Source organism: Spinacia oleracea, chromosome 3 (genome assembly GCF_020520425.1).
Source record: "Spinacia oleracea cultivar Varoflay chromosome 3, BTI_SOV_V1, whole genome shotgun sequence".
Taxonomy (NCBI): Eukaryota; Viridiplantae; Streptophyta; class Magnoliopsida; order Caryophyllales; family Amaranthaceae; genus Spinacia; species Spinacia oleracea.
The window spans coordinates 158,041,711-158,059,761 of record NC_079489.1 but is presented as its reverse complement, the minus strand read 5'-3'; the positions used below and the strand labels follow the sequence as shown (position 1 = coordinate 158,059,761).

Genomic DNA, 18,051 nt, shown 5'->3' with positions numbered 1-18,051 from the left:
AATATTAGATCGGAATTACGAGTCAACTCTACCTAGTCAACCACGAACAACTTGATCGGTCTTAAATGAACTTAGTGCTTATTATATCAGGTTTGGACATACAATCAATAGATATTATGTTTTATTTAAATACGTATCATATATACAATAAAAAGTTTATCTTTAAAAGAAATAGCAGTAATGTGGTATTTAAAGTTAAATTAAATAATAAAAAAGGAAATGGTTAATTTAATTTAATTTAATTGAAACCGTTTTTTGTGATATTCATACGAAAACCGTTTAGGGTTTAATTCAATTCCGCTAAATATTGAAATATAATACAAAACATTTTTACTATACAACAACTACACAAAGTATAAACAACAAAATTAAAATAGTATAATAGTGTAATGTTTAAAAATATTGGAACACAATACAACTAATACATCATCTTAATACTAGATAACTATAACCAGTGGCGGAGCCAACATTTTTCCAATGGTGTGTCACCAACATCTTCAAAGTTCAAACCCTATACCACTCTATTAGTAACCCATGATTTTTTTTTAAAAAACAATCATAAAAAAATTCATATAAAAATTATGTTGTTGTGAAAAAAAATCATAAAGTTATTACTCTGTAATAGTTATTTTAACAGTCTTTTAAGCCTTCAGAATATTTGTACAAAAATTTACGGAGTACTAAAATAAATCATAAGATATGCTCCCTCCGTCCCTTAACGTTCTACACACTATTCATAGGTCAAAATAAAAATAAAACTGATTGCATTGAAATTTTATGTAAATAAACATTATCATTTGAGATCTTGTTAATTAGATTCACGATGTGAGTTTTCAAATTACAATAATTTTTTCTATCGGAGTATATAATTTTAGTATCAAAGGTAAAAAAAAATGTATTTGGAGACTGCGTAAATAAAGTAGAAGAAACGATGAAAGTATATATTTAGACATATTAGTCACATAATAATACGATTTAACATATGTTCAAATACACCAAGTACGAGTACTAAGTAAATAATATCACTTGCTAATTCTTTTACCTCCTTACAACTCTACTAGGCCACAAGTCAATTAATTGAAAAGTTAAAAAATTAAAAAAGAATATGCATTCACACATGACACATATCTTAAACTAAAAATAAAATATTAAATTTCCCACCCAGACCCACGTGGTCCATCTCATTAGTAAAGTGACAAGGAGCAATTTATAAAAGTAAACAAAAAAAACCAGACTTGTTCTTCCTCCCTGTTCCTTTCCATTCCTCCAAGCTTTCCATTACTCCAAGCTTCCATGGAGGACAAAACCATACCTGATGTTTATTCCTCCAAAATCAAAGAGAATACGAAGATATCTATCAATTCGGTGAGACGCAACTCCTTATTTCGCATTCAAAGTTGAATCGGTTAATTGCGCAACTTTTAATTTGATTTTCCCCCCAAAATAATGGTGGTCACTTGACCCACCATGGCTCCGCCACTGACTATAACAAATCATCATAACAATAAAGAGATCACAAACAGCTTAGGTTCCTCTGCCCGACAGATCTCTAATGTCAAGAACAAAATACGATTCAACAAACTCATGTAATTTAATGCATTTAGTAAAAAATAACAAATGAAATTAGCAACAGTAACAATTGATTTTCCTATGAACATATATAGTGGGAAAGGTAATAAACCCTTTGGTTTTTTGAATGCCCTAACTTTTTTTTTTTTTTTTTTTAATATTTGGTGTGTTAGGCGGGATATATTTTTAGGGAATAATGGCGGTTTTTCTCCCGCTCACCTTACCCTTAAAGGCGCAAATCACCAAATAATTTCCCACCCATTTGTGCTGCTTTTCCCCCTCATTCTGAATTTTTTTTGGCTTATGTGGACCACTAATTTAGCAGGGTACCGGAACCCCACATACCCCCAAGGTAACTGTATCATCTCCCATAACAATAGGTCGGGTCAGGTCAGGTCGGGTCGGGATTTACAAACTTTGTATCAGATCTTTTTATTTAGACTTGAAATTTTTTAAGTCGGATTTGGGTTTGGACTCGGATTATATTTGTCGGATTTGTGTCTAGTTATTTTAGCTTGATTTGGGTCGGATTGAGTAAGATTCAGATTATTTTAGCACTTAAAATCACAAAAATAAGAGTTTTGACACGTTATAATATAGTTTTAAAATATTTGTTCATTAGGTGGCACTGTGGCAGTAGTTATTGGATTCGGGTAGGATTTTACACAAACTTCACCTCGTGTAGGGTTCGCCTTTTACGGGTCAGGTCTTTTCTTCGGATCGAGTCGAACTCGAATTGAATTTTCATCCCTACTTGCTACAGAGTCTATTCCATAAGAGAACGCATAAGGTGTTCTTTTCACTTGTTTAAGCAATGAGTAAATACTACATGCCACCTTTATATTTTATAAAATTGTTCAATCATAAAATATCACGCAAGTATAATGTAAGACGCAAACACTAATTTATTTAAAAGAAACTAGTATGCTTATGATAATGCACGGAAAAACTATAAAAGTGAGGAATACGTACAATACTTCTAAAGAAATACGGTAAGTAACAAACCGTTTCATGCACAAGATATTCTTTTATAATACGGTAAAATACTCTTCTATTTTTGGTGAGTTTTCTACCCACTCACAAATTATTTAATATATTCCATATATCTTACTGTTTCCCTCTCCACTTTAATTAAAATACTTTTCTCACCCTCTTTTTCGGTTTTTCCTATTTGTTTATTACTCCCTCCCCCCACTTGCTTTAATATTTATATTACATTCAACACTCCTTTCTTAATACATGTGTCGTTGTGCCGGTCAACATGTAACTCTTAGAAAAATAATAAGGAGGAAATAACTTTTAAATATTTTGAGTTAATTTTTACTACGGTGTACAATATTTATTGTACAACTCTTGTAAATAAGAATTTGTGAAGTTTGATAATCAAACAACTTTATTAGAAAGTTTCTTGATAAGCCGTACAATTAAGGTGCACCCGGATGCCCCATGCACCCTATTAGATTATCAATTTTCATGTACATATCATGTGATCAGGAGAAGACATAAGTGGGTCCGACAATGAACATAAACACTTTATTAGAAAGAAATTCGAAGGAAAAGAAGAGAAAGTAAAAGAAAAATATGGTTTCCCGTGCTTGGTTCCAAAAATCTTATGGGATTTGATAGGAAAAGGAAACATTAATAATAAATCTTCACTTTCCCCTCATCTCCTTCCATCAAACCATAGAGTTTATCATCAACATGTTGATCGGAACAATTCGTGCGCAAATTGCGAAGGGATCTACTTGTAAAGATGCGAAAATATCGAAAATCAATGCATGCGGTAAGCTAGACGCGGTGGAGTACGAGTTGCGCTTTAGGATGCAGAATAATAATTATTGTGATTGTAATAATTATGTATTTTATTTAAATATGTGCTATGCACGCCTATTTTACATTGTAGATACCGTAACGCTGATTATTAATGATATTATTCTTCCCCGTATTAAAAAAAACAAAACAACACAAAAGCGGACAACGAAAAATAAAATAAATCTTTATTCCCTTCTTTTCCTTTCTCTTCCCTTCTCTATTTTTTCAATGTTAAAACTGATACTTCGTATGAAACAGAAAGAGTACTACCTCCGTTTCATAAAGTTATTTACGCTTTGAAAAATGTGTTCAAAAATCAAAACTTTGACTATAAATTCTCACTATTATATCTATAAAAAATTATAATGAGATATCTTGTTAAATTCGTGTCAAAATGTATTTTATAAATAACCTTTTATAATTTCGTACAGAGTAGTATTAATTTTTTTTTTTTTGGTGCGAATGAGCCACAAGGGCAATATAAATTACAAATGGGGGCGGGGGGATTCGAACCTGAGACCTATTGTACACAGAGTAGTATTAATTAAATGTTATTCGGTGTAGTGGGTCAAATTGGGTCTTATTTCGGTTTTTTGGGCTCGTTTTTTGGTTGACATCGTTTTGGGCTCGTTTAGTTTGGTTTTATGGCGTAAGTTTTTACTCGGACATAAATTCATACTCCGTAAATCTATTTTTGGGCTCAATTTTTTGGAATCCCCGATTTCCCTCTACACCTTCAACCACCAGCCATAACACCGTCACCGCCATTACGCGAACCACCGGCACTGTTCCAGACCGACCATTTCCGTCGCCATCAGCTTCCACCACATGAGCTCGACCACCGCCACTGCTCAATTCCACCACCACTCTCTCGGTAAATAATCGTTGTTTCTATATCTTATAATTTTCAACTGCTTTACTCTTTCGAAATCAAATTGAAAATTTTCATTTTAACATTAGTGAGCTGAAACAAATTCCCTGATTTTGGTGATTTTTATTGAATTGCATCACTTCGATTGTGTTACAGTAGTAATTTACAACGATTCCTTGCAATTTCTGTTTTATAGTTGAATTAGAGCTTCATATTTTCGAATTTGGTTAGAGAAGTGTGGAAGAACAATGTTGAATTAGCCTTCAATTATTCATTGTTTTTATTGCATTTTCAATTCACGTTGTTATAAGAACTGGGAAGACATGTTATGATAACTGTTGTTCTTAATATGAAATCCAGTCTGAGTATATTTAGGGAGCAAATGAAAATTTGATTGAGTAGGGCTGTGAGAATTCTTTTGCATTTGAAATTAGCGCGAATGAGTTCCTGTTTTTAAGCTGATCGAGTCCTAGATCGAAAATAATGAGAACTTACAGCACGCGGCATGGGGTTCGTAGTAGCTAGAGCTTATGCAATTAATAGATAGTTCTTAATGAGAAACTGTGTGATATATATTAAGCAATTAAGTTGCAATTGTATGAAAATTTATTGAGTTTCAAGTGACTGAAATACTGTAGATGTATGGAACCTCAATGTTTTCGTTTTGTTGGTTCTAGCGAATTATTGTGTTCATTTTGCTTTTCAAGTGTTCTGTTTCTTTGTTTCCTGTCTAGTGTATTCTTTATTGTTAATTGTTAAAAGAGTTTTTCCTTTGCGAATATGGGTCCTTTGGGAGAGATGTTTTGTGTTTAGCTAAATGTGTCAACTAGGTGATTGCTAGGGTGGTCACAGTCAGTGACTCAGTGTTACCTAATACGGCTATTTACCCCTCGTACTACGTACTGAGTACACCCGTATTACGTACTGCGTATTAGTATTATAGAACACTTTGGACTAATTTAACATAGTTAGGTATCTAATTGTGTACTCGTACCGCGTACTGAAGCATACTGTGTGCTTGGTAATAGTGGTACCAGTTAGTAAACTGGTACTGTATTCATTTTTGTCCTGGACTTCTAAAGAGTAAAGGGATAACGTGTTGCTAGGGTTTTACGGATCAAAATATTGTAAAAATGGTCTAACAATATTGGACTTGTTATTGAATTGGCCAACCTGTGAGATCTTTGCAACTCTACCTCCATTTCCATAGTTTCTTAAAGTTAAAGTGGAATAAGGCCAAAAGAAGACAAATGTGTGTGTGTGTGTGTGTGTGGGAGGGGGGATTCCTTGAAAAGTTCATCACCCTTTGTTCCACAATTACAAATTATCTATCATCATCACCACAATTTCGCCTTCTTCCTCTTTTCCATCATTAAACGAAAACCTGAATTCAGAATTTTGAAATATGTTCTATAGTCCTTCATCCTTAATTCCATAAAAAGAATTCCAAGCTTAGAATGAGGTAAACTAAAGGTCTAAAGCCGTGATACGCTTACTTGTACCCTGGTATGTGATTTGACCTTCAACAATTTATATGTGAGTTGCTGAGCTCTGCCGCAGGGACTCACAAGCAAAGTCTCTGTGACAGTTACCATCAGTCAACTTATAGTATTTTCTCTATCTACTGCCTTGGCCAATTCTCTCGTCTAGGTGGATTTTTATAACTGAAACTGTCCATACTAGATTTTTTTATTATGTCAAGAAATTGAGGGTTTGAGGTCTTACAAATTTTTTTGCAGCTTTTTATCTTGCATATACTTCATATTTATTATGATCAGTACTTCATATTTGCATCTACTGTCCAAATCGATTTGATTGTTTTCCAAGAATGTTGGTTGTTTGGGTACTCCAATTAAGTTGGGATGTGATGAACAATTGCACTCATATGTTAAAAATGGACCACTGATTGTTAATTATTTCTAATTGTCAGAAATTAGAGTTGCAGTGAACATACTCCCGGTTTTATGCTATCATTACCTTCCTTTTATTTGGTTATACAACCTTGAGTGTAGCTGGTGTGTATAAAACGAGTGTATAACTTCCGCGTTAGCGAGATTTGTGTGCTACCTTAAAGGAGGGAGTTTCAGTCCAGTAACTTGAATTTAAGCAAGGTTGATGTAAATTTGATAAGAGTTTTGTAATTACAATGATTAGTTACCTAAGTTTCATGGAACGATAGTTTTTTACTTACTGGGAGAGGTGTCTACTTGGTATAAATTGATTTTTTTGGTTCATGTCCATAAGACGTGACTATGGTTTACGCTGGCGCCACAGACCTACCGCACGTCCACAACCCTCCTCCTTCATACGGGCTTGGGACCGGCTGTGAATGCCATAAAGTGACACTCACTTGCGGAGTTACTTGTGATAAATTGATAATGAGTTATAATTTGGATGTGACTTTTACAGAAAGTTCTTGTGATCGAGTTTTTGATGGTTTTATTTTGTCAGACCAGGTTACATAAAGAAAGAAAAAAAGATAGAAAAATAGGCAAAATTATAAATGTCTAGTGTACTCTTTGAAATTTTATGCAAAATAGTTACTCCCTCTGTCCCAAAATTATAGTCCTGTTTTCTAAATCGGGCGTCCCAAAATTATAGTCCTGTTTCTAATTTTGGCTATTAAGGTCCCCACTTTTTCATGTACTATATTAATTAAAAATGTATTGAAAACCCCACCCATGTACAATATTCCACTTTCCTATGTACTATTTCTCTTGCACATGTACTTTATTCCACTTTTCCATACAACTCAATCATCATTTGTACTTTATTCCACTTTTCCATACAACTCAATCATCATTTGTACTTTATTCCACTTTTTCATGTACTATATTCTATTTTTCTTAAAATCCGTGTTTTTGGTCAAACGGGACTATAATTATGGGACGGAAGGAGTAAAAGTTAAAAAAGTCAATAGCTCAGAAGTTAAGATAGAAAAGAAGGTAGAAGTTGACTAATTTGATATATAAAAAACCTTTGGTCAAACCGTCTGACAAGAGATCAGCTCTACTTGATTGAATTTTCTAATTTGGTGTTAGTACTGTATTATGCAGCTGTGTAATTAATTTACTCTTTCATTTTGGGACTAAGGCTTGGTTGTTGTTGTTGTCTCCATCTCTGTGAGGTTGATTGTGATCTGCTATGTTTGGTCTTTTGCTTGGGAAGAATTCAATTTGATTTGGTTGATGTGGATCACATTAATGAGTTTGCTATTCTGTATATCCTGGGGTACCAATGGGATTGAGGAAACTCAAAGTCTTAAATGTTTAAAATTCATACCTAATTAATGACTGAATTGTAATGGGATCACTGCAACTTACAGAACTGAGGTGTTTGAGTTCTTCTCTTGACTTGTCTGGGAATTATGTCATTGGACTTGAACTGCTTGGGCTGTGCAATAATCAGTTCAATATATTGAGAAATGATGAGGAAGAAGAAAATTAGTGGAAAATGGATAATCATAAAATTTGGCATACAATCCCAGACCTTTAAGTGGCTGAAGTGTTGAACACTTGTTCACTACAAGCTAAAACAAGTAAATTAAGCTCTCACAAACTTTTGCTTGATTCTTCTATCTCTCTAATCCTCTTTATTATAGAGTTCTCCTTTCTCCTCATTCTCTCCAAGAACTACTTTGCTAACTGTATTACATAAGTTGTATAATGAACTTAAATTTAGTAATACTTATACTATTCATGCTAAAACTAGGTAATGCTTTTCCTGGTTTCCGCAAACTCATGTCTATCAAAAGGACCAAAAATACAAACTTGCAACATTAGCGAACAAACCTTAAGCAAACAGTTATGTTGAAGTTATATTTTTAGCTTAGTTCTCTTTAAGGATGAAGACTACTTTTTAATTTTTAAGGTTTGGAAATGGCCCATCCCAATGACGTACCTTTTGTTCTCCCTCTTTTTCATTGAACTTCTCTTTTGTGCAGGATTAATATGAAGCTTGATTTGTTTAGCACTGTAATAGATATGAAACATTGTTTTGGCAAAGTTGATTGTCATTGATGTCCTTGCACTATGCCTGTGGAGGAGCTCTCCAAAAATTCAAGGCTTATCGGCCTATTTACGGTAAATGGCGTTTTTGGAGTTGGAAAATTTTCACTAGTAATGTACATTCCCTTCCTTCACATAAGTATAAACGTCCCTCTCGTCCACCTAACAGAAAGGTGATCAGAACGGACAAACAAGTAGATAAGAAAATTGGAGATCGAAAAGTATATATGAGAGATGTTATTCGACAGATTTCAAATATTTTGAGGTGTACCTCATGGGTTTCTGCCCAAGAACAGCTACAGAAGCTTCATATCAAATGGGACTCCTTTACAGTCAGTCAAGTTCTGAAATCCCACCCACCAATGGAGAAGGCTTGGTTGTTCTTTAATTGGATTTCGAAACAAAAGGGTTTCAAACATGACCAGTTTACATACACAACGATGCTGGATATATTTGGAGAGGCACGAAGAATAAATTCAATGATGTATGTATTTCAGCTTATGCAGGAGAAAGGTATAAAGATTGATGCCGTTACTTATACATCAATGCTCCATTGGCTTTCAAATAGTGGTGACTTTGATGGAGCAGTTAAGATATGGAAGGAGATGAAAGTTGAGTGTTGTCATCCAACTGTTGTTTCTTATACAGCCTATATGAAGGTATTATTTGATAATAACAGGGCTGAAGAGGCCACTGCGATCTACAAGGAGATGCTTCAATCTGGACTAAAACCTACGTGCCACACTTACACAATCTTAATGCAACATCTTATCAATTCTGGTGAGTTGAGTATATGATTGGGGTGAGTTGAGTATATGATTGTACAATTTTCTTCGTTGTTTAGTATATTGTCTGTTGCTGCTGAGATCCGTGTCACTGATTTATTAACAAAATCTATACTCAAGTGCCTCTTGTTGTTCATGCAAGCATTTGTTTTGAAGCTAAAGTCTCATGGACCCTATGCACCATAAAAATTAAAAGTTATACTATCTGGCTTTAAACCTTGGTGTTGATGGTAGGTTGATATATTATTTTGTTTTTTCAAATAAAAAGTTTTTTCAGGGAAGTCTTTATTCGTCATACAACAATAATTAAGAATAATCTAATTTAGGGAGGTGGAGTCGTAGACTTCCTTACGATGACTAATCATGTCTGGTTAGACCATTGGAGCCTATTTTCAAGAGAGACACATAGTGAAATCATTTCTGAAAGATGAGGGCAGTAGTAATGGGGCCATTAATCAAGTAATGCAAGTAGAAAGACAAAATAAGCTAACTGAATAATCTCAAACAGTAGGGAAAGGGGTGGGGGGGGGGGGGGGATGGTACGCCTGTACTAAAAGCTAGAAGGTATGTTACTTGGACTCGGGTACGTGTCCAAGTGTCCGACTCGGCTAAATTATGAAAAAATTCCAGGATTTAAGTCGAAAATGAAGTGTAGGAGTGTCCGTACTCATGTCGGAGGGTCGAGGGTCCGACACGGGTACTTGAGGTAAAATGAAGAGTCGGAGTAACATAGGCTAGAAGATTATCTGCCAGGGATAAATTATCTAAATGTTTGATAACTGAGAATAATACTAACTTTTGGGGTAGCCTTCTTGATACAGTCTGCGTTTTTTGAGTTGTTTAACCTTTGCCTTGATGATGTGCCTACTTCTAATAAGCCAAGTTATCTAACCTCTCCCTCTCTCTTTCTATCTCCTCCTCCCGTCCTCTTTGTCTCTATGTGTAATTGTGGCATGAGACATGGTGAATGTGGATGGTTGTCATGAATAGTGATGCACTCATGGTGAAATATAATGCTTATTCCTCTTTTGTTTGAAGATTGTTAGTGTTGTGGCTGGTATTGGTGAATGAATGTGGCCAAAGGCTGGGGTAGAAGGGAGAGAGAGAATCCAGAATGATTGGGGATGGGTTGGGGTTTGTCAAAGGTGGTGTTGTAACCAGTGTTACCTAATTCCCTAATTACCCCACGAACCGCGAACCAAAAAAGCGAATTATAACATGAAAATGGTGCAATTTGGTCTAATTTTGAAAATTAGGTAGCGAATTGCGACCCTGTACCCAATCTCTTACTAGCGAATCAGGTAACAGTGGTTGTAACTCTTAGAAGATGGCGGGATCCTAGCTTGTGGTATTGACATTGATGCATCAGTGCGTGAGCGAGAAAGAGAGAGCAGAGGGGGATACTCATTATCATTAATATTCGTAGCCCTCGTAGCCCTCGTAGGTTACGTTGGAGATTTTTGGAAGGGAGAACAATACTTGGGATTATTGTGAGTTAAATAATTGCTTAGATTATTTTGAGAAGACCAACCATGGTTGAAATTACTGTTAAACTTTTTTTATCTCGTCGTCCATTTTTTAAGGGTCACATACAGTTTGCCTCTGTAGAGCATAGATGATTCATAGGTAAAACTTGGTACCATCTTATTAGATTTAGAACCACTTGGATAATGATAAATAAGTCATTTATTTCAAGATTCAGCTGGTGAAAGTGTGAAACAATCAGTAATTCTGTATCCAATTCCTGACCAAACCTCTCATGGTTGATGGTACGTTGCTTATCCCGTTTAATTGAACTGCGCCCTTTTATTAAATATTTCATCAAGGAGCCTTATTAAACTTACTAAAGTTTATTTTACAGTTTTTGTGAATCTTCCATATTTTAAGGTTCTAGACTCAAGAGGTTACAGTGCCTATTTGTGTGCTCTCTGTGTGTTTACTGATGTAACCCTTTGGACCCCATTGATTTTACAAATTACATGATGCCAAAACCAATCTTCGTCTTCTTTCAGGGAAATGCAAATCAGCTCTTGAAGTTTTTAGGAAAATGCAAGAGACTGGGGTACAACCTGACAAGGCTACATGCAATATTTTGGTAGAGCAGTGTAGCAAATCGGGGGAAGCATGGACAATCATCCAAATTCTTCTTTATATGAAGGAAAACTCCCTTGTTCTTCGTTACCCTATATATCTCCAGGCAAATGAAACCCTAAAAATGGCTGGTGAGACTGATTTCCTTCTTCGACAAGTTAATCCTCATATCTGTATCGATAATATTGAATCCGCGACAGAGGAAGAACCTGAATCTGACATGAATTACAGCATAGACAGAGGACTCCTGATGGAACTTTTAAGAAAGAAAAATTTGGTTGCCATTGATCACCTATTTGCTGGAATGGTACACCAGAATAAGTTATTAGCCCCTAACCTTGTCTCTAAAATAATTGAGGTAACTTGTACTCATGGAAGGATTGAAGCAGCTATTTTGGTCTTGGACCGCTGTAATAATTTGGGCACGTACGTTGAAAATGAAGCATTTCTTTCGATATTGGGGATTCTGATTAGAACGAAAGAATTTTCAAAGATTTTGCCGATAATTGAGCAAATGGTGAAGTCAGATTTGTTTCCTGAACCACAATTAGCTTCGTCTTTGATATACAGACTTGGTCAAGCCGGAGAGCTTGACACTGCTGTAAAGATATTCAGTTTATTTCCTGAGGAGTTAAAGACTACTACATTGTACACTGCTTTGGTTAATGCCTGTTTCTCAGCTGAAAATCCTGATAAAGGAATTGAAACATTTAAGACCATGAAAAGAAGAGGAATTCAGGGTTGTTCAGCAACCTACAATGTGCTCATCAGAGGTCTTGAATCATGGGGAAGATTTGACGAGGCAAAATTCTTCCAGAAGGAGAAGAAAAATCTGCAAAGGAAAGACGATGTTCTAGAAGAAACACTTCTTGTGGATGAAAAGTTCTGTGATGTTTTATTTGCTGGGTATATGGTGCCTTAACACAGTTTTAGAATTGCTGCCAAAAAAAAAACAAAAAAACAAAACAAAACACAGTTTTAGAATGGAAAAACAAACATTCTTTCCTCAGGTGGTAGAATTGTGGAATGTTACAGTGAATCCTAAAACGGTGACATGCTTTCTTGGCACATGAATGAGTCTTGTGGCAATTCCAGCCTCTTATGTGCTATGATGTTTTCTTGCTTGCTGACTCGAGACCACTAAACCTAGGTAAGGCTTTGTTTTAATTAGTGTTAACTTGTGGTTGCTTTGTTTTAATTAGTGTTAACTTGTGGTTGCTTTTGCTTAATAGCCTATCTGGCCCCACGTCAGATTCTTTTATGGACGCTGACTAAGTTTTTTGTTTTTATAATGATTGTCAGTGTGTGGAACAAGCTTATTCGCGGCGTGATATTACTTGGCAATGTCCAAACAACCAATGTTGGAATGAACAGATTTGGAACAGCTCCATGATTTTTATTCAATGGTAATGCTAAACGATTCTTTGATGATCATGCTGATGGATGTTTACTGTCTTTATGCTCGACTGAATTCCTTATTTTTCAGCATAAATTTCGTGTTGCCGTGTAGGTGGTGGTGATGTTTTTTTTATATAAATGCAAAAAAGTGTCCCTTAATGCCTTGGGTTTTCAAGTTTGTGTTTATTTTTTTACCGTTGAGCCTGAATGTCGGAACTTGGTGCCTAGTCGGACAACTCCAACCTTGGTGAATTGTGTCTGTTTTCCTACTTAATTGTTTCCGCTTATGTTTGATGTTTCTTCTTTCATTATTGTTCATTGGAGTAATGATAGGATTGTCAATACTCAATAGTGTCATATTTTGGTGGCAGCTCGTTTAATTATATTAACTCGATAGAGGGGTTTTATAACTTATTAAGGGTTTATTTTGTCAATTGAGATTCTCTATCCCATTTGTGTTATGTCACTTATTCTCTCTTTACGTTCCAAACTCCCTATGTGTTGTGATTTTGTCAAAATAACGTGTACTCAGTTATTATTTTATTTTATTTTAAATCACCATATGTGTTCTTTAAATTCTCTAAATGATTTCAAATTTAAAAATGACAAAGTTGGCATGTATTTTCATTTGAAAAACCAAGATCAAACTTGTGTAACACGAGTCGTGTTGCACCTGTAATGGAAACTCAATTTCGACTCAAATCGAATTCATGTTTTTCCAGATTGAATTGACTTGAAAAATAATATGACTTGTATCAATTGAATTTTATACTCCATAATACTAAGCTGTTTATTTCCGATGGAGCCAAAGATTCATTTGTTCTTTTGGCTGTGGGATGTAATGGACTAAATCAAAATGACTCTTAAAATCTTTTCGCTTCCTTTCCATGAAGTAGAAGATTGCCGTCCCGTTGTTGCCCCGTTATCGCTTTTGGGTCAATTGGAAACAACCTATCTGCAATTGCAGGGGTAAGGTTAGGTTGCGTACACCCGACCCCCCTTACCCCGCTTCTTGTGGGAGCCTCTTTGAGGCAATAGGGTAATGATAATGATGAATACTAAGCTGCTTAGTAGTGTACATAGATCTAACTCCAGCTAAAAAAAACTTTAAATAATCAAGCACCTGCTTTCTAGGCATATTAAAATTAGTTCCAACATAATTAGATTACATGCGTGTTAAAATTATAAATAAGAAGAGTGGAAAACACTGTCAAGTGCTGCCATATCAAGTAAATAACTCCTCGAAAATTGGGCTTTATAAACTGTGTTCTTTGGTATCGTTGTCAGTTTTCGGTTTTAGTTTTACGATTTTGAAAGAGCTAAGCATGGCTAAAAATAGGTAAATTCTTGAATAAAATCGGTTTCCCGCCTAAAACACGAATAAAAAAGAACTAGGACAAAACATATGTTGGGTCATTCTGTCTGATTTTGGGCTTTTAGGATCTGAGAAGGGGTTGCAGATTGGGATTTCATTTTCAGACACAACTTAATTAGCTAAAATGATTAGCACATGCTTCATGCTGAATCAAATTGGTCTGTTTGTTTTTTACCTGTAATGTAAGTAAACTTGATGCATGAATTTGTCATGTTATCAGAATTGAATAATCAAGCATATTCCACGACATATTGCTTAAACTATTGCTTAACATAAGAAACTTGCTGATATGAAAATGTACGGATCTTGACATGATTATTGAGGAATATAAGTTAATAAGTGTCAGTTATATTGGCACTGATGTAATGAAATACAGAGAACAGGACACATTACACATTACTGTCGTGGACTAATGAATATATTAATCCTTCTTTATATGCTAATGATTCAGCATGCATTAATTAATTAATTAATTAAATACTAGGCTCTTGTATTATTGTTTATTCCCCATAATTAGATGAGGCTGCAATTTTTTAAAATAATGTTTGGTTAGTTTGATTGGCACTTCAGCTTTCTATTACGGCATAATCGAACGTCATTCTTGCTTTTTCTGAAATTTTTGTACTGTTTAACATGATTGGCATAATATATTCCTTAAAAAATATTAAGAAAATTAGGGTATGACTTTTGGATTAAGGGATTAGATTTAGATTTAGATGAAGGGACTTGAATAATTTTTGAGTTGCTGGTATCTATTATGTGCTCTTATCAATTAGGAATATGCTCATGTCATATTGTCTTTGTACTTCCCGTTTTGCACGTTCTCTTACAATAGAGTGATTTGTTTGCTCTCATTAAAGATTTTTATGCTCAATTTGTTATGTTTTTGCTTCGTTTACCTGAATGGTGGTGTATGTATAAGCATTTTAATTTTGGTTCACTCGTCGAATGAGAACATATTCCGTGTACGCTTTGCACGACTTGTCATCGGTGTTGGATTTGCTGACAGAAATCTACCTTCTGTCTCTAATAAGCTATGGAGAAGAGGGTTTTCCCTCTCTAATTAGCGCAAATTCTATTGTACGACGGCGTGATCCTAAAGATGGTCGTGTATCGGGTCGGGCTTCGGGCCGAGACCACGGATCCGGCCCACGCCAAGCCCACCCTACATTGCGTCGGGCCGGACTGAAAAGTTCAAAAGAGGGTCTAGGCCCACGGGCTCCCGAGCCGGGTCGTCGTGTCTAAGCCTAGTTTTACTAAATTTAGCGTGTTTTGTCGTTCTAGGTCGAGCCCATGGTCCCGGCCCACGCCAAGCCCATTCTGCATTATGTCGGGTCGGGCCGAAACGTTCAAAAGAGGGTCTAGGCCCTTTGTCGTTCCGGGTCGTCATGTCTAAGCCTTGTTTTCCTAAATTTAGTGTGCTTTATCGATCCGGGTCGAGCCCACAGGCCCGTCCCCGCCAAGCCCACTCTGCATTGTATCAGGCCGGGCTGAAAAGTTTAAAACAGGCCCAGTCTACGCAGTCGAGTCGGGTTGTTGTGCCTAAGCCTAATTTCACTTAATTTAGCGTGCTTTGTCGTGCAGGGTGAGTTGTGCCGTGTCTTGTCGTGTTTTTTCCAAAAAAATGCGGCCATGACCAGGCCGGCCGTGCTTTTTTCGTGCCTTTGCCGGGCCGGGCTTTTTCGTATTCGGTCACGCCGACCCGGCCCACAACCATCTTTATGTGAACCTAGAAAAAGATACACTCGACTACTTTCTTCGGTCGACACGGTTATGACGTCGATATGAATTCCTCGGACCCGACTGACGGGATGTAGTACCACTAAATGGGCACCTTAAACTGTAAGTAAATCAGCAGCTGAAAGTTGGGGTCCTGAGTAGTTGGATCTGATTCTTGAGAACAAATGCTGCTTAAAGTTGTGAATGCAATAAGGGGTTAAGTTAGGTCAGCATGCAATATAGAAGGAAAGTTGCTGATGCGGAATTCTTTGGAATGTAATGTTTAAAGACATTATTAATGGTGTTCATTGATTTGATAATGTGCGTCATTCTTACTGTGCTTGGAGAAAAATGTTCCATGTTTTAGTACGTGTACTCCATATTGCCATATAGGAGTATGATGCAAGCGGGGGTGTCCCATGCTTCTCTACAATTTTGGCTTGTTTATGGAATATAATGCGAATTTTATGTCCGTTTCATGGTATTTATGCTCTACGTAAGGATGTCATTGGTTCGGGCCAGGCCGAGGCATGGCACGGCCTAACACGAGCACTAAGTCATGAGCCGTTGATTGGGATTGGGCTGCATTTTATTGGGAAAATACGACAAGGTATGACCAGACACGACAAAACACGTTTGATTGTATTAGGCTTAGCTGCGAAGGCATGACCTGACTCGGCATATAGCCATATAGGAGTATGATGCAAGCAGGTTGTCCCATGCTTCTCTGCAATTTTGGCTTGTTTAGGGAATATAATGCGAATTTTATGTCCGTTTCATGGTATTTATGCTCTACATAAGGGTGTCATTGGTCCGGGCTTGGCCGAGGCATGGCACGTCCTAGCACGAGCACCAATTCATGAGTCGTTGATTGGGATTGGGCTGTATTTTATTGGGAAAATACGACAAGGCATGATCAGACACGATAAAACACGTTTGATTGTGTAAATTTAGGCTTAGGTGCGAAGTGTTAGATTTCAACATTCTTTTACTTGTATTTGTCTTTATAGATATTGTGTTGTCGCATGTTTTTAAGCTTTCTAAGACTCAACTAAGTCTCCCTCAAAACATAAAAATTCTCGTCGTCGGTCCCGCTTGTGCCTGATGTGTTCACACAAGCGCCCCGATCGACCCTTGCTCTTGTCGCCAATAGACAAGAGTGCCCATTCTAAAGCAAGCACCGCTCGTGCTCCGAGCCTTGAGATTCACTTTCCGCACAAGGCTTGCGCCCTTGCTGCCCCATAGGTAAGGGTGTGCCGCATGATCCGGTGTCAAAACACTCGGGCATGACCTGACTCAGCACGTGGGGGCTAGGTTGTGCTTGGGCCGCCTTTTGAGATTTTCAGTATGGCCGAGTACAAAAAAAGTGAGTTTGGCGTGAGTCGATATCAGCTCGTTCTTGTCTAAGACACGTGGGTTTGACACGAACCGCGGCCTGATCAGGCCCAAAACCATCTTTAGGTCTACCGTACTCATGCCTAGAGTTGAACTTAACACTTGACTGAGCCGAAATTGAGCTAAAAAACACCTTGTGCACACACCCTATTATATTATCAAAGAAAATTATGATTTATGAGTAACATGAATTAGTAAACTACTTGTGAGAATATTACTCGTACTACTTAGCAAAAAAATTATAAATTCTAGAGAAAATCTGATAATTTGAAAGAATGATTACGTAGTATTGTTGATAATTTCAAAGGAATAATCTAATATACATATATAAAGGAGGCATATTTGCTGAAAGATTAGAGCGCCACCTAGGATTACTAATGGTTTCGACCAATGAAAAATAAGATTTCTAATTTCTTTTTAAATTAAAAAAATCAAGTGCCACGTAGATAATTAATTAGGTGTCATGTAGATATTTTAATTAATTAATTATTAATATATACAACTCCATCGAAAATCAAACACTATATTAAAAAATAATCGATTTCCACGTGGATAATTAATTAGATGCCACCTAGATATTTTAATTAATTAATTAATTAATTATTAATATATACAACTCCATCTAAAATCAAACACTCTAATAATTAAAAAATAAATCTAAAATAAAATTTATCCAAAATCAAACAATAATCTAAAATAAAATAAATAAAATCCAATTTAAAATCAAACATTAATCCAATATTAGAGCGCCACGTAGAAAAATATAATGGTTTCGGTCAATGAAAAATAAGATTTCAAAATTAATTTTGAATTAAAAAAGTCGAGTGCCACGTAAAGAAATGATTAAGTGTCACGTAGATATTTTTTTTATTAATTAATTATTAATATTACGCATATACAATTTCATCCAAAAACAAACACTCTCATGATAAAATAAAAATCTAAAATAAAATTCAATGCAAAATCAAAAACTAATATAATCTAATATATAAAAGTGGTATATAGATAGGATTTTTATTTAAACACAAT

General features: G+C 35.9%; 1 protein-coding gene across 3 annotated transcripts; it reads left to right on the top strand.

Annotated features, from left to right (window-relative positions):
- The first annotated feature begins 4,046 nt into the window (after positions 1-4,046).
- Positions 4,047-16,636, top strand: LOC110787512 (pentatricopeptide repeat-containing protein At2g01390). Of its 3 annotated transcripts, XM_021992149.2 has the most exons (5): positions 4,047-4,255; positions 8,196-9,039; positions 11,057-12,285; positions 12,438-12,541; positions 15,493-16,636. In XM_021992149.2, exons 2-3 carry the CDS (start codon positions 8,271-8,273, stop codon positions 12,055-12,057), a joined length of 1,770 nt encoding a protein of 589 aa, XP_021847841.1. In that variant the 5' UTR covers positions 4,047-4,255; positions 8,196-8,270; the 3' UTR covers positions 12,058-12,285; positions 12,438-12,541; positions 15,493-16,636. The 3 variants fall into 3 exon arrangements, with proteins under 3 accessions (XP_021847841.1, XP_021847840.1, XP_056697045.1); XM_021992148.2 differs by lacking the exon at positions 15,493-16,636 and having other exon boundaries at positions 12,438-12,692; XM_056841067.1 differs by lacking the exons at positions 4,047-4,255; positions 15,493-16,636 and having other exon boundaries at positions 8,195-8,334; positions 8,429-9,039; positions 12,438-12,692.
- Positions 16,637-18,051: the final 1,415 nt, after the last annotated feature.

Excerpts from the sequence above, each read along its gene's own strand:
- LOC110787512 (XM_021992149.2), top strand. The coding sequence starts at position 8,271 with ATGTCCTTGCACTATGCCTGTGGAGGAGCTCTCCAAAAATTCAAGGCT. Across the intron at positions 9,040-11,056 it reads GCAACATCTTATCAATTCTG|GGAAATGCAAATCAGCTCTT; the intron begins GTGAGTTGAGTA and ends GTCTTCTTTCAG.